General features: G+C 39.0%; 1 protein-coding gene across 2 annotated transcripts in view; it reads left to right on the top strand.

Annotated features, from left to right (window-relative positions):
- Positions 1 to 17,237, top strand: part of LOC143879545 (chaperone protein ClpB4, mitochondrial-like) — a 36,380-nt gene that overhangs the window by 8,476 nt on the left and 10,667 nt on the right. For both annotated transcript variants that reach the window (XM_077381981.1, XM_077381980.1), the window contains exons 5-6: positions 4,452 to 4,506; positions 12,296 to 12,446. In XM_077381981.1, coding sequence (XP_077238096.1) covers positions 4,452 to 4,506; positions 12,296 to 12,446 — 206 coding nt within the window. The remainder of the gene's footprint in view (positions 1 to 4,451; positions 4,507 to 12,295; positions 12,447 to 17,237) is intronic.

Genomic DNA, 17,237 nt, shown 5'->3' with positions numbered 1-17,237 from the left:
CAAAACCTCACACATTTTTTCACCCCAACCCCCCTCTCAAAGAATCGTCTTACATTATTAGATTTGGTATCAAAACAAAATCTTAGTTCGACCCACAATCGTCCTGCATCATGGAGTCTAGCTAGATTATTTATTTTTGTTGAATAATGTATTAGGGTAGTTTAGACATTACTTGTAGTAGTTATGGGTATTGTAGTCAATGTACATTGTTGACCTAGTTTGGGCCTATATATACATCATTTACATGAGGAGCTCCCTAGTGGAGACTCTCTATCCTTCACTCCTCTTCTTCTTCCTCTCATCTAACCCTAACTCCATTTCTAACATGGTATCAGAGCCAATGGGCTGATCCTTCAAGAAGGAAAGAAGAATAGTCTATCTCCCTCCACACCATCATCTCTTTCTCTCGCATCTCTCTCGTATCTTGTTTTCCTCTCTTTATCTTCCTATAGTTTCTCCTCAAATCTTCCTTAAGATCTCACTCCCCTATTGTCTCTCTCGTATTACTCTGTTTTTTGTTTCAAACCACTAAAATCTCTCTCGGTATATTTAGTGTTGTTCGTTTCTCTCTCTCGTAAATCCATTTTTCTCTATCGTATCTACTCTCTCTCTCTCTCTCGTCTGGGTTGCCATATGGAGTGTTGTCTTCTTGTCCTTCATCCTTATCTTGGTTTTCTCCATCTATATTTGTTGTGTTTCATGTCTTTTGTCTTCCTTTCTAAGGTGCCCACCATTTGATAAAAAGTCTCAAAGGGTTTTGTGCCTTGAAAGCCTTCTTTTCGTTTCAAGTTAAAGGCCTTCGGCCTCAACTTGAGGGGGAGTGTTGTCTTGTATTGTTTTTCTTGTTGTCTTGTATTGTTTCTTGTGGTTCTCTTGTTTTTTGTGTTGATGTCATCTCTTTCTTTACATTGTCTTCTATGTATTGTATGTAGTTTTTCAAGGCGCACACCAAGTGTTTGCTCAAATGTCTAAGAGCGGTGTAGTGCCTTGTTTCTCTTCGTTTCTTTGTCTTCTTCAAGGTGCACACCAAGTGTTCAATGAAATGTCCGAGAGAGGTGTGGTGCCTTGTTTGTCTTCGTTGTTTTTCGTTGCAAGTTGACAGTATTTGACCTTCAACTTGAGGGGGACTGACTGTTCTCATATTGTTCTCATGTAGTTCCTTCTGTCGTTTCTTGGTGGAGTGTTGTAGTGTTGTTGTCTTCTTGAAGGAGTGTTGCCATGTTGTTATGTTGTCTTTTTTTTGAGGGAGAGTGTTATCTTATCTTTATGTTATTCGTTCGTTGCCTTGGTGATTATTATCGTCTTTATTGTTTTTATGTCATGTTTTCATGTCTCATCGTGTTGTCTGGCTTTATGCCTTATCGCTTCGTTTGTCTTGATATTGTCCTCCTTGTCTTGTCATCTCCGGGCTCATATAGTTTCTCTCTAGGGGGAGTGTTGTTTTGCTCCCTAGTTAGTCTTTGTATTCTCGGCTTTATGTCTTATCCCCTCTTGTCCGGGCGATGGCTTCCATATCCATCGTTGGGGCTCTCTTACAGGCAACTGTCTTTTTTCCCATTGACCTCTCTTTTTCGGGAGATGATGTCCCCATCGTTGGTCGGCTCCTCTTCAGGCGACGATGTTCATGCCGTCAACCTTGTCACCAGACGATGGTTTCCCCATCGTTGGTTGGTTATCTTCTCTATCTCTTCTTCTCTTCAAGCGACGTCCGACGGTTTCCCTGTTGACCTTGGAAGCTGTTGTTGGTTGGTTATCTTCTCTATCTCTTCTTCTCTCCAAGCAACGGCCGACGGTTTCCCTGTTGACCTTGTCTCTGATAGTTTCCCCATCGATGGTTATCTTCTATTGGCGGCTGGCGCGGTGCTGCTTAGCTGGTGTTCCTGCTCACGTGCTTCGCCGTTGCTCACGTGCTTCGTCATTGCTCACGTGCTTACCTTTGGTGTTCTTGCTCATGTCCCCATCGTTAGTTGGTTTATCTTTTCCCTTCTTTTCTTCTTGTCTTCAGGTGACAATGTTCATGGCTTCGACCTTGTGACCAGACGATGGTTTCCCCATCGTTAGTTGGTTATCTTCTGTATCTCTTCTCCTCTCCAGGCGACGGTTTCCCCGTTGACCTTGTCTCCGATGGTTTCCCCATCGATGGTTATCTTCTATTGCCGTGGTGTTGCTTAGCTGGTGTTCCTGCTCATGTGCTTCATCGTTGCTCACGTTCCCACTTTTGGTGTGCCTTTTTTGCTCGATGGATCGTTGTTATTCCCCTACTGAGGTGCGCGGTTCGATCCTTGGTGGTTGCAGACTATTTGCCGGGTTCTCATTCAGGGGGAGGCCCGGCTGTGACTACTCTCGCCGTAGTCAGGGGGAGCTGTTCCTTTTTTGGTGGCCGCTGATATCGATGATTGTTCTCATGGTGGCGGTTATCTTTTGTTATGCTTTCATTATGTATTCACGACACCAACTTGATGAGTGTTATACCAAGCTGGTGTGTGTATGAGATTATGTACTTTTTGTTATTTTTAGTTGTTTGTTGTAGTTTTCTTTGTACCAAGCTGGAGTTCCATAACATATACACTCTAGCTTGAAGGGGAGTGTTGAATAATGTATTAGGGTAGTTTAGACATTACTTGTAGTAGCTAGGGGTATTGTAGTCAATGTACATTGTTGCCCTAGTTTGGGCTATATATACGTCATTTACATGAGGAGCTCCCTAGTGGAGACTATCCATCCTTCACTCCTCTTCTTCTTCCTCTTCCTCTCATGTAACCCTAACTCCATTTCTAACAATTTCATTCAGTTTTGTTATGTTTTAAGTTGTTTTAAGTCATGTTAGGTTGTTCTTGGAACCCGAGACATGCTCTCTGTTTAGCCCCACTCCCCACTTTGGGCACAAACATGAAGGCGAAAGACAACTGCATCATGGAGTCTAGCTAGCTTATTTATTTCACCCAGTTTTGTTATGTTTTAAGTTGTTTTAAGTCATGTTAGGTGGTTCTTGGAACCCGAGACGTGCTCTCTGTTTAGCCCCACTCCCCAATTTGGGCAGAAACAACATGAAGGCGAAATCCATTGTTTGTCGTTTCCAAGAAACTCATCCAAAGAACCAAGAAACCAATTCCAAATATAAGGATTGTTTTGATAAGCATCAGTGCAAGAATGTATGCGCCCTCCTAACTGCGGGTAATTTTCTCGCGGGTGAGTACAAGTAGCATAACAAATGGAAGATCAGGCCATCGAGGTACTAAAAATATCAACGTTATTGCCTATCGGTTGAATTTATCACTCCATATTCGCACATCCGAGCTTAGTCAACATGCTCTCCACATTCGGATTATAGCAAGCTTCTTTATTTTATTATGTTTTACATTGTCTTAACTTTCAAGTCATTCTAAGGTGGTTTCACTATTCATATATTTTCGTTACTATTCATGTCGCTTTTCACATTCACCTTTGCGAGGATTAGTGTTTTTGTCATTTTGGAAGGATTTGCAAGGGAGTTTTTTATATTGAAAAATGACATTTTGGTTTGGTATGCACAGCTTGCCATCGTTCTTACCAGATCATGTTCTAGGGCTTTGCATATCCTTAAGGATAAAGGGGATTAACTCCTTTCTCTTCTTCTTTTGATTTGTGTTATTCTCGTTTTGATTATTGCTAGCCATTCAAATTGAGGATGTTGCAAATCTGATTGCCTTATTGAACCACCATCTCTCCAATTTGCCGCCGTCATTACCTAGTCACAGTTGAAGAGAGTAATCCATTTGCTATGAGCTTTTGTCTATATTAAGAGAAAGTGAAGAAATAGAGTAGAATTAGGAAAGAAAATAAAAAAGAAATTAGGAAAGAATATATGGATGGAGACTGTTACAAGGATTCTTCTTAATGGGCGAAGTACCCGGGTCGAACACTTCTTGAACTCGAATACTTCATGATTCATGGCTACACTTCTAGGTCTCATATTTGTTTTGAGTTTTCTCCATCCTAATATTTAGTTTTTTATACAGAAATAAATCATTTTATTTACTTATTAAAATTTTTAATATATTACTTATTTTTTGGATGATTTTGAAGAGTTAGGGGTAGACCGAAAATAACATGGGTAGAAACAGTGAGGAAAGACTTGATAGCAAGGAACTTAACAGAGAACATAAGCTTGGATAGGATAGAATGGAAGAAAATGATCCACGTAGAAGAACCCAACTAGAACCAGGATTAGAGCCGGGTAGATCCCTTTTACCTTCTTCATGAATTAATTTTTTTCTTCTAAAGGATTCATTTAGCCGACCCCAACTAGCTTGGGACAAAGGCTTCGTGGAGTTGAGTATAGTATTCATAACCATATTGTTTATATGGTTTCCATTCTTGTGGCTTAGAATGACTTGAAATTTTCATTTTGTCTCTGAATCAAAAATATATTTATATGGCGTTTTCATTTCTAATTTAAATTTATTTTGCAGATTAGCTCAACGGATTGTGCAAGGCCATGTTCCTAAGCCGCTATTAAATAGAAAGGTTTGACTTTTCTCTAGCTAGATGCTGATATTTAGGCTGATCATGTTTTTATGTAACTTATGTCTTGTTAAGTAGCTTCATTAATTTAAATTCCTCACGACTAAATTTCGTGAACATGTGCAACAGATATGAAGTTCCACATATAATCCTAATCAATCAAATCCCAATCGGTTTGACTCAACTTGCAGAGAGGTTGAATCGATCAAACCCTAGAAATTCAGCCGACCTCAATCTACAAATAATTTAAAAAAAGCATGCTTTGAGGGGGGAAAAGTAAATAAGAATGTATACATAAAAATATTCTCTCTTTCTCCTCTTTTCCCTGACTTCTGATTTCCCCTCCTCTAAATTCTTTGACCCCTTGATGCAAAAGCCAATGTAGGATGGTCAGTCTTGGATGATAACGGAATCATAGCCTTCCTTTTACTGTCCTCAATCTGGACAAGAGGGTATATCTACTCCAAGGCAGGAAGACTGTCGTGGCCTTGGATTTGACCCTAGAGATGTCAAATGCAGGGTTCATGCCAGCTAGAAAATTAAATATGTGATTTTCTTCTACCTGTTTATGAAATTGCTCAATATCCCACTTCGAGCTGATCATATCTCGAAGAGTGCATAAGAAGAGAGTGCTTTCTCCCCGTTTCTAAATTTCCTAATCTCCCGCCGAAGCTATTAAACTTGAGCAATATTTCCTTTTTGGGCATATATCATCTCAATCTGATACCAGATGTCTTTATTTGTTCTCAGGAATTGGAGGGTGCTATTGATATGGGGTTGTATCGAAGAAAGTAACCAAGACATTACCGTATAATTATCTTGCTCCACTTATCATATTTTAGATCGCCCGACTTGGGCTCCTGCACTTGCCATTAGCATAGGCAAGCTTTCTCCGTCCAACGATGTAAATTTTGGCCCATTCCATATAATTAATGCCGTCTAGTTTTATCATAGCGCTTTGCACATCATGGTTGTCCACGTAGGGACCTTCCAGAAGGCCAACGCTAGTACTCGAGAGTTTCGATTGCCAGGGAGTTCACTTCTAATCCGTTCGAATAGGCCTTTTGTAGTTGTTGTGAGATTCCTCAAACCAAACAATCTCAACCCCTGGATGTCAGTAGTGTGAAAACCACACCGAATCTAAAAGATAGAACTGAAAAAATGGTGAATGTCGATGTAATGCAACCACAAAAGCCGATGGAACTCCTTCACACGAGCTCTAATAAAAAAAATGAAACAACTATTGTGCAGCCATGCAAAAAATGAAACCAAATGTAGTAATCCCCTTTCAAAACAGGTTCCGAGCTGAGAAAACACCCATAAACAAAAAGGGATTTCTGGATGCAACCACATGAGCCCCAATAGAAAAATGACATCACTAGGCAGGTCTCGAGCTGAGAGAAAACTCCCGTCAACCCAAAGAAAAACAGATTGTTTTTTGAAGGATAGAAAGCTTTCACTTAAAACAAAAGGGAGGACCGAGATGGTCAGCCACAAGCGAAGTACAATTACATCATTGGGGCGGTGGGGGGGGGGGGGGGGGGGGAGGGGGTTGGGGAAGCCGGAAACAACACAAACACTAAAAAGGTACAGATCAAGGGGGAGGAAGCCAAACCTAATCTACGCTCATTCTTGCGAGGCTATCCACTGCGCTGTTGGCTGATCTTCTAACATGGTTACTGACGATCGAAGACCCTGCCACATGGTCTTGGATCTCATCGAAGAACCGCGCAGATGGCGTTGACGGAGTCTCCTTCCACCATCACCCTATCCATGCTAGCCTTATCCAAGCACTTTTGTAACGACCCATTCTGGTGGTCGCTACTAACAACACAACCTGATAAAATCACCCATATATTTTTTTTAAAGAAATTCATAACCCTGCCAACTACAATATTATTCCAAATAGAAATATTCTTAACGACAATTAATAAAAGAAAACACAGAAAATCTGAACTCAAACATAACTCAAAGTTTCAAAAGAAACATAAGACACTCTCTAGCAATAAGAAATAACATCTAGGAAAGTTGACGCATATCGTCATCCCCTTCTTCATCACTATTTATTTTTCAACGACTCTTTGGATTCAAGTTTCCTCATTTCCGAACGCTCCCTCTTCCACGTTTTCCATACCTGGGGGAAAAATTTGGGTTACACAGCAGTTTGTGATAAGGAGACGACACCAGTATTGGTTACCAATTAAAACAATAGCTTCAAACAATTATGTATGTGCTAGAATTAGTAAACGAAGGTGAATGATATAATAAATGTTGAATAGGCATGCTGGAAACAGTGAATCAATAAGTACAAGAATCAATTTAAAGATAATTAAACTATAAGTACGGAATAAAATCTACTAACCATCATAAAGAATTCTACAACTTATTTAATCCATTTCTGATTTATCAGTAGTGACATTTCCTTTTTTTTTTTTAAAACCCAAGACACTCCAGCTCCCATGAGCTTGTTGTCTTTGCCCAGACGGTCCATTCCGCTGAGACGTTTTACGATAGATTATACCGCCTAGAGACTTATAGTCTTCGTAGGATTCCAACATCAACAAGGGAGTTACGCGACCCTCCCAAGTTGTATATTTATTTACTTTCTTTTCTTTAATTATACGGGGATGACTCTACGGCCTCCCATCACCCTTCCCCATTTTCATTTTCGTCTCTTATTTTATATATTTCTTTCTTTTATTTTCTTAATCTTTTCATATGCTTACATAGGGGTGGTTATTGGGTTCACATCTTGAAAAGTAATAAAATTTCTTGATGACGAAAGATTGAACACTTTAAATAAATTTAACGAGAAGTAATAATATCTAACAACATACATAAGTCTTTACCACTATTGAATCAATTGAAATACCAAACTAATGAAGTCTAGCTATCACCTGCCTTTAAACTTACGAACGTGGAGAACGCAACGGTCTCTGCTAGGAAGTGGAGTGAAACAGCCTGAAGTCAAATAGTAGAGTGTAACAGTGTGAGTTTAATTAAATCTAAATTTTTTTCCACACACCCACACTCTCTACATAATGAAGTCCCATTTTGGGGAACTACCAAGCACACAAGTGGAACAACACTGCTACCCTGTTTTTGGCCGCACAAAGCATGCACACAAGACACCACTTGCTGCCCTGGTTTGGGCACAAAAATACACCTACATAATACACAATCTGCTGCCCAGATTTGTGCATAAAATGTACTCTCACCACTACTAACGGCTGCCCTGTTTTGGGGTTCAAAATATGCACTAAAAGACACTATGTTGCTGTCCAGATTTAAGGGTTAAAATCACACAACAACTGATCCAAGTGCTGTCCAGATTTAAGGGGTTAAAATCACACAACAACTGATCCAAGTGCTGTCCAGATTTAAGAGGTTAAAATCATACAAAACTGACCCAAGTGCTGAGGTGATACTCGTAAACCATTTTATCCATCCCAATATATAAGACCGATCAAAATACTGGAGTAAATGCATGCAAGATTATTTAACAAGTTACATACTCATAGTACTGTATTCTAAAACTCATTTTGATAGTTCTATACACATAACGCGGATGAGATTGGAAATAAATGCGAAGAAAAGGAACTCATTGAACAACCTTATGCACATATCACCAAGGAATTGTAAAAAGGAAATCCTTGAATATTCAGTGCTCATAGGGATGTCCAAGTGTTATGAAATTAAATGAGTTCATACACATTACCATAGGCATATTAATACTGACAAAATTAAAAGATTTATCTACAATATTATATGTATACATGCATAAACAAATCACTGATTCAATGCGTATACTTTAACTAACAAATCTCGGGTTTATACGACTGTAAGTATATATACTTATACATTCATTAAAAGATTATTGATTTTATAAATATATCTTTAACTGCCAAAATCTTGGATTAAATAATCATATACATATATACATATTGAAAATTAACAGTGTACATACACAAAATCAGTTATTTTCTACGTATACTTTAACTGTCAATATTTTTGGATTGCTACTAATACCCATATACACATCGAAATCAGCCGTACCCATAATAAAACCATTGTTTTTAAATGGTTACATACTACTATCAAAATCTCTTTATTTGGTATAGATGCGTATAGGGTATATACCAAATTTTAACAGTACATCCGTACGAAATTTATGGGTTTTATGAAACACCCTAACTGTCGAATATTAAATCTCTCTCTCTCTCTCTCTCTCTCTCTCTCTATATATATATATATATATATATATATATATATATATATATATTGAAAACTAAGATCTCACATCCATGGATGAGAAAAAATCAAAATCAACCCTAGAACTAAAGAAAACCATGATTTAAAACATAGAGACAAGGGCACCATGGTACTTACTTGGTAATGAAAGGAACAAGGGAGGTTGAAGTGATATGATTGAGTAGTCTCCTCCTCTTCCTCTCTCTCTATTCTTCTTTTCTTTTTTTGAACGCGAGTCTCTCTCGTTCTCAAAAACTGGGCGTGAATGGAGATAGAGGGAAGAAAACGCACCTATTTTCTTGTCTTTGATGAACTGGCCTTTACTTTGACGTGAGGAGATGAGAGGGAAAAACGTGCGTTCTTTCTTTTTCTCTTTCTTTTAATTGGTTATTCACTTAAAGAGAATAAATGAGATATGGCAGTTGCTCACAATCAAATCCCTTGATCTTATCCACAGGGTAAAGTGACCAATTAGAGGAGGTTTTATGTTTGTTTAAATTAGCAAGGAATTTAAATAGAGTATAATAGGATGTGCACACGATTTTCCTTTTAGTGGAGATCGTGTATGGGTTTTCAATAGTGGGAATACAACCCACGATTTAGGTTTTTAACAAAAGGAGGTGGCCCCACACTCTTTTGGAGTGCATGCACGTTTCCCCATGGAAGGGAATACGTGGGTTTCTCCCTCCTAATTATTGCTTTTTGGTTTTTCCATACTTTAAGTGAAAATTTCCATGGAAATTTATTTTTATGAAAATTCTTCTATTGATCCCTTATTTAGGGAAATTAATTACAACCTTTCAATAGCCATCGATTTAAAGATCAACGGATCTAAATAAATCATAGAGGGAAAATAGATTAAATTTTAGAGATCGAGGGTTGATCAAAGGTTGATCGATGATCCCCACCCTCGAAAATATGATCAAACGATCCAATGACCCAAATTTTAAGGTATCCAAGAAAGGATTGGATGGCAGTCATTACAACTTTAAACCTTGGTGAACCTCTCGGACCTCCCCCTTCATTTCTAAGAACACCATCGATACCCGCAGGACCCGGGTTACCCAAGCTACCCATCAAAATTAAGCTTTAATAGGCCCTTCGGAACGGTGGTCCCAATTTCGCACTATCACAGGTAGCTGCACTGAACTAAAACATTTCTCCCTCCACACATTCGAAAGGTCAAAGGCCGACACAAATTTGACGGATGGATTAGATTTCACGCAAGCAATTGTGCGGGCAATAACTTTCACATATGACTATATGAGTAGGAAGGGGATTTTGTAACACCTTTAAAAATCCTGTCATTTCGTTCTTTCCAGAGCACCCACAACAAAGCTAAAATACAGACATTCCATAGAATCTTGCCTTTTTATTTCAAGGGCACCAAAGACCAACCCTCTTATAAATCGGTAAGCGTAGGGGGGAAGACGCTACACATTCCAAATCAGCAATGCTACTCCAAACCTCCCTAGCATGTCTGCAATGTAGAAAGATATGGTCGATCGATTCCCCCGCCGCCATACAAAGCGCACATTGATCAACTATCAGGAACTTCCGCTTTCGCAGGAAGTTGACCATCTGAATGCATCCGAGCATTGCAACCCAACCGAAGGTACAGACTCTGGGAGGCGCTCGGATCATCCATACTCTTCTTGAGATAATTTTCTTTTAGAAAATTCAGAAAAATATCAATCAACTCCCAAAAAATTTCTTAAAAATTACCATAATAACGGGAATGATATGAGCATCCAAGCAATATAGGCTTCATGCATAGTGGAATACTCCATTTCCATACGTCCTTTGATGTCAATTGTACGGCCTGATGATGTCACTAATGCGTCAGGCAGTGAAGGCTGTTGATTCTCTTTAAAAAAATGTGAAATATCCCTTGCTTTAATACCAAGTTGGATTTGTTTACGTTAGAGTGGTGTGTGTGAGAGAGAGAGAGTGAATAGTTCTGTCTCTGAGTTATTCCTGCATATAAATGTTTTAAAAGATTACATGACTTGGACAATACATAAATACCCCCAAATAAATACCCCCAAATACAATCTAATTCCCATACAGTAAATTAGAGTTATTTCCTACAAGAAGTGAACGTCATTCCATAAAGCATTTAGAGGATTTGCTCCTGTAGGATCCAAGAAGACAGACATTGACTGAAGAGATCATCAATCTTCGGATTGACGCTCAACTAAAATTGAGTCATGGAAAGCCAATTGGTTTGCAATTTATGACGCTGACGCCAACAGTCCTGCAAATCATGGCAGCATTCCTTTTCGGGATAGCCTCTCGGATGGATTTTGTTGTAGGTTCTCATCAATATCCGACTTGCTCTGATGGATCTCTATGCGACAATATCTAAAAAAACCAATCACATTGTAGATCACTATCCCGATCAAATCTCAAATCATGACATCATTAGATGAGTTAGTGATCTCCCTTAAAAGAAGTCCAAATCACTACTCCGATTGATCTACGATACACGTTTAATTGGTGGTGTGAATCAATCTCCACATTGTCACAATCGTTATTCTCAAAATCTTGAAGATGGTTTAACAAAGATTTTCCTCCGAAAAGAAATATAAGGAGAGACCCTTTCCAGAAGTACTCTACAAAGAGATGCTTAAAAAATGGCTCGAGTTTCTTTGGGGAAAAATTCTTTACGAAAATAACGTTAAAATAGCCAATTCATCTCTAATGAGATTTTCATCCGTGGGAAATCTTTTACAAAAAGAGTCAAAATAGAAATGTTTGTTCTATTCCTCTACAACGCAAAGGGCCCCTCTAGGATCTTTTTACAAAAACGAGTTTGTAAGTAATATTTACTTGGCAACGTGTTAATTTCTTATTCATATTTAGTTAGGGAACCTTTTGATGCATAATCAGCGGTGCTTAATTTCTTCCTTTTTTTGTTTTTGAGTGGTTACCTGCCTGAGGTGTTTGTTTTTTTTGAGAAATATAAGAATGTCCATTAGAGCACCGGTTTAAAACCTCTTTTTGCAAGAGGAAAGCATGATTTCAATGCATTTTATGTGTTATTTTAATTCATGAATAAAATTTGTTGCGAACATTCCAATTAAGATTCTCTTGCACTTCTTATTAGCATTGCTCGTATATCTATATGCATATGTATATAAATGCACCTACAATATATATATATATATATATATATATATATATATATATATATATTTGTATGGTATTATATATGTTTTAAAGCTTGAGTTCAGTTCATCAAATACCTTTTGATAGATAGATGTGCATGTGTACATTAGCTCGTCTCAGATGTTGTGTTACTACTGAAAAACTCAAGCATCCTCCAAAGCTAATATAAATTTTGATTCAACTCATGATGTATATCGTTTCTTAAGGGTACTTTGAGGATTTGATGATCCACCCGCTAATCGTTTTTCTTAGCTGTTATTTTTATATTTCAATTTCCATTTTTCTTGTTACTATTTTTGGGACAAAGCGTGTACATATCTGCTTTCTATTCTCTTTTGTATCTGTCTTCATCATTGGTTTTCTTGAGCAGTTGGTCTCACTGGATATAGTTTCGCTGCTTGCTGGTGTTACATTTCATGGAGATTTTGAGGAAAGGCTACAAGCTGTTTTGAAGGAAGTAACTGCTTCCAATGGAAAGATTATTCTATTTATTGATGACATATGCCCCGTTGTTGATGAAGGTAGGCAATCCATGCTTCTTTGTCTTGGGGCTGTCCACTCTTCTCTTGATCTCAAGAAATATGGCATGTTGATTCGTCTGAGCTGTTTTATAACGTTAACAAGGAATTTTTCATATTGTTTTCGTGTGTTTCGTTAGCATTGAATCTTGACTTCATTGTAAATTCAAAACTCAATGTTAATAGTGCTATCCAAAACATATCAAATTTTGTCTGTTGATAGCTTGACTTTCACTTCAGAAGTCCTAGGATGGTATAGTTACCTAGAATATTAATTCACAATATAATTGGTCCTATAGCGTAGTGTTGTTGATCCTATACTGTAATGTTGATGCAAACAATTGATAGTCCTACTAGGCAAACTATGTTGGGAGTACCATCTGCAAAACACAAAGTAATCAAGTTCATTTGCAAAACACAATCTTCGTTGACCATTTTATGTCCTAGATGCTGCCTTTTAGTCAATTCCCTCAATATTTTATTTAATTTCATTTCATTAATTCCCGCAGTAGAAAAGCACCTAATGGAGTCTGGATGAAAACAATGAAGGCATACAACTTTTGTGGAAAATGTACTAGACCTGTGACTCGAAAACAGGATGAATTGCATTATCATTATGCCGACACCGCCAAAAGTGTAGGAGTATTGAGCTTAAGCTCATATACTTCCTCCCACTGCAGCTAACCTTTCCTATCCTTTCTGCTTGACTGAGGCTGAGATGATCTCTCTCTCTCTCTCACACACACACACACACACACACACACACAGATATATATAGATTTGCTAGGGTCCATCGCAAAATGCATTTCACAGCTGGTCTGTTGCTTGTCAGACCAGCCACCAAGTGAATGAAGACAACAGCTTTTGTCTCCATTCACGAGGTGGGTGGCCTGGCATGCGATAGACCAACCACGAAATGCCTTTTGCGATGGATGCTAGCAATTCCCATATATATATATATATATATATATATATATATATATAGAGAGAGAGAGAGAGAGAGAGAGAGAGAGAGAGAGAGAGAGAGAGAGAGAGAGGGTACTCCCTGGAGTAGATAACTTATCTACTCCCTACCTTAAAATAACAGTTGGGGCCACATTGTTTGGGTGATCCAAAGCATTCATTTGATGGGCCCTCACATGGACAGGGTGTGCCCAAAAAATCAGCTCGATAGGATCATCCTAACCCTATGAACTATGGAGGCAAAAATGGACGTGTATAAACCTGCACAAATCTGTCCAATTTTTGCCCCCAGAGTTCATAGGGTTAGGATGATCTTATCGAGCTGATTTTTTGGGCACACCCTATCTATGTGAGGGCGCATCAAATGAATGCTCTGGATCACCCAAACAATGTGGCCCCAACTGTTATTTTAAGGTAGGGAGTAGATAAGTTATCTACTCCAGGGAGTACCTATATATATATATATATATATATATATATATATATATATATATATATATATATATATATATATATATATATATATATATATATATATATAGGGATTAGTGTATCTACTCGATCGAATAGATAACTTATCTTCTCCGTCAGCTAGAAACACAGTGGGCCCTGATTTTTTGGATGATCCAAAGCATTCATTTGATAGGCCCTCACATAGATAGGATGTGCCCCAAAAATCAGATCCTTAGGATAATCCTAACCCTTCGAACTGTGGAGGTAAAAAATGGACAGGTTTGAGAAGGTTTATATCCGTCCATTTCAACATCCACAAATCAAAGCGTTGGGATGATCCTATAGTGCTGATTTTTTGGGCATACCCTATCAATGTGAGGGCCCATCAAATGAATGGTTTACATCACCCAAACAGTCTGGGCCCTCACTGTATTTTAAGCCGATGGAGTCGATAAGTTGTCTGCTCGATCGAGTAGATACACTTTCCTCATACATACATACATACACACACACACACACAACTCAACTCAACTAAGCCTTTGTCCCAATCTAGTTGGGGTCGACTAATGAATCCTTTAGAAAATTTTCATAAAGAACGTGAAAGGATCTATCCGGCTCAAATTAACTAAGTCTAATCCTGACACTCGTTGGGTTCGTCTACATGGATCGTTTTCTTGCATTCTCTCCTATCCTAGGTCATGTTCTTTGTTATGTTACCGTTCAAAAAAAATGTTCTCTGTTGTGTTCTCCTCCCTCAAGTCTTTCCTCACTGTTTCTACCCAAGTTGTTTTGGGTCTGCCCCTTCCTCGTTTTACTCCATCAACTTGGCACGAGTCACTTCTTCTCAGTGGAGCATCCAAAGGCCTACGTTGGATATGCCCAAACCATCTTAAGTGGTGCTCTCTCATCTTCTCCTCAATTGGTGCCACCCCCACCTTTTTACGGATGTCTTTATTTTTAATTCGATCTAACCTTGTGTGGCCGCACATCCATCTAAGCATTCGCATCTCCGCTACATCTTATGCACATGCTGCTTCTTGGTGGCCCAACATTCTGAGCCGTAAAGCATGGCTGGTCTCACAGCTATCTTTTAAAACTTTCCCTTCAACTTGGTAGGTATTTTACGGTTGCACAAAACTGTTGAAGCATGCTTCCACTTCTACCCACCTGCTCTTATTCTGTGGTTAACATCCTCTTCAATCTCTCCTTCCTTATATATATATATATATGAGGAAAGTGTTTCTACTCGGTCCCCTAGATAAGCTTATCTACTCCTCCCTTTAAAAAAATACAGTGGGCCCACGCTGTTTGGATGATCCAAAGCATTCATTTGATAGGTCTTAACATAGATAGGGTGTGCCCAAAAAATCAGCACCAAAGGGTCATCCTAGCCCTTCGTTTTGTTGGGCACACCGTGTCCAAAATGGACGCATATAAACGTGGACGTTTATATGTGTCCATTCTGGGCACCACAAGGCACTACAAAACGAAGGGCTAGGATGACCCTTTGGTGCTGATTTTTTGGGCACACCCTATCCATGTTAAGACCTATCAAATGAATGCTTTGGATCATCCAAACAGCGTGGGCCCACTGTATTTTTTTAAAGGGAGGAGTAGATAAGCTTACTAGGGGACCGAGTAGAAACACTTTCCTCTATATATATATATATATATATATATATATATATATATAGCAGAAGAGAAAAGGAATGGATTTTTTGAATTATTTGAAAATTCTATGAGAATTACACATCACTTTTTTTTACTTTTTTTAACAAAGGCACCCATTCAACCCACATATTTTCAATCCTACCCCCTCCTTTATACTTTTTAGCAAAGGCACCCATTAAAGCCACATAATTTCAATCTTACCCCCCTCCTTTATGCTTTTTAAATAAAAAATCTATAGGGTGATCTTAACCATCCAATTTAAGAGGAACAACATATTATGGAAACCTCTATAGATTGGAGGGCTAGGATCAGCCTATGGAAATGATTTTTGGGGCACAACCTATTTATGTTGTGTTCCATCACATGGACGGTTTGGATCAACCTATGATGTGGTCCGTACAGTTCTTTGTCGGCCCGTGCATCGCACGGGGTTTTTTACTAGCATATATATATATATATATATATATAGAGAGAGAGAGAGAGAGAGAGAGAGAGAGAGAGAGAGAGAGAGAGAGAGAGAGAGAGAGAGAGAAGAGTTCGTAACTTATCTACACCCCAGGCTAAAAATACAGTGGGTGCTGCATTGTTTTGGTGATCCAAAGCTTTCATTTGATGGGCCCTCACATAGATAGGGTGTGCCCAAAAAATCATCTCCATTGGACCATCCGAACCCTACGATTTGTGGAGGTAAAAATGGACGCGTATAAACCTTCACAAATCTGTTTATTTTTTTCCTCCATAGTTTGAAGCGTTGGGATGATCCTATGGGGCTGATTTTTTGGGCACTCACTATCTGTGTGAGGGCCCATCAAATGAATGCTTTGGATCACCCAAACAATGCGGCCCCCACTGTATTTTAAGCTAGGGTGTAGATAACTTATCTACACTAGGGTATAGGAACTTTTTTCATATATATATATATATATAGATATATATATATAGATATATATATATCGTCCATCGCAGAAGGCATTTAACGGATGGCCTGTTGCATGTGAGGGCAGGCTCACTTTTCAGCAGATTTTTCTCTCTATTCACGAGGTGGCTGCTCTCGGATGCAACTTGCCATCCGCGAAATGCCTTATGCGATGGACGCTAGCAAATCCCTCCCCCCCCAACCCACACACACACACACACACACACATACATACTAGTAAAAAACCCCGTGCTATGCACGGACCGAGAAAGAACTGTACGGACCACATCGTCGCTAGCCGACATCCTAATATGGAGAAATGAGATAGGCACTCTACCCACTAAGTCTTTACTCATAAAAAATATCCGCAAATCTCCAAGGACAATCATGAGGACCCGACAACCAACGAATAACATTAAGCGAGCCCCCCTCAACCACTACCCTATTTAGGTATTCTCCCACCAGAAGCTTTAATCCTTGGTGGACCACACACGCATCCACCTCGCTAGAGTGTCCAATGGGACCCTCAAAGGCCCATTTTACCACACCTCCCTCATCTCGAAAGACACCCCCAATCCCAGCCAGGCCAGGCTTCCCAAAGCTAGATCTGTCAAAATTAAACTTATGAACCCAATCGGGAGGCTCCCAAACTTGAACTATTGAAGGTCTCACATCCGAGCTGAAACACACCTCCCTCCAAATGTTAAAAGCAGAGACAAACTTGATGCTAGGGAGGGACCTGGCACAAAAAATATAGTAAGAGCCATCACCTTAGTGGAAAAAAAAGATGC

Source organism: Tasmannia lanceolata, unplaced genomic scaffold (genome assembly GCF_043159265.1).
Source record: "Tasmannia lanceolata isolate RefF3 unplaced genomic scaffold, GAP_Taslan_0.1 ptg000006l, whole genome shotgun sequence".
Lineage (NCBI taxonomy): Eukaryota > Viridiplantae > Streptophyta > Magnoliopsida > Canellales > Winteraceae > Tasmannia > Tasmannia lanceolata.
The sequence above is the reverse complement of the archived record's forward strand: the minus strand, read 5'-3'. Positions and strand labels throughout refer to the sequence as shown.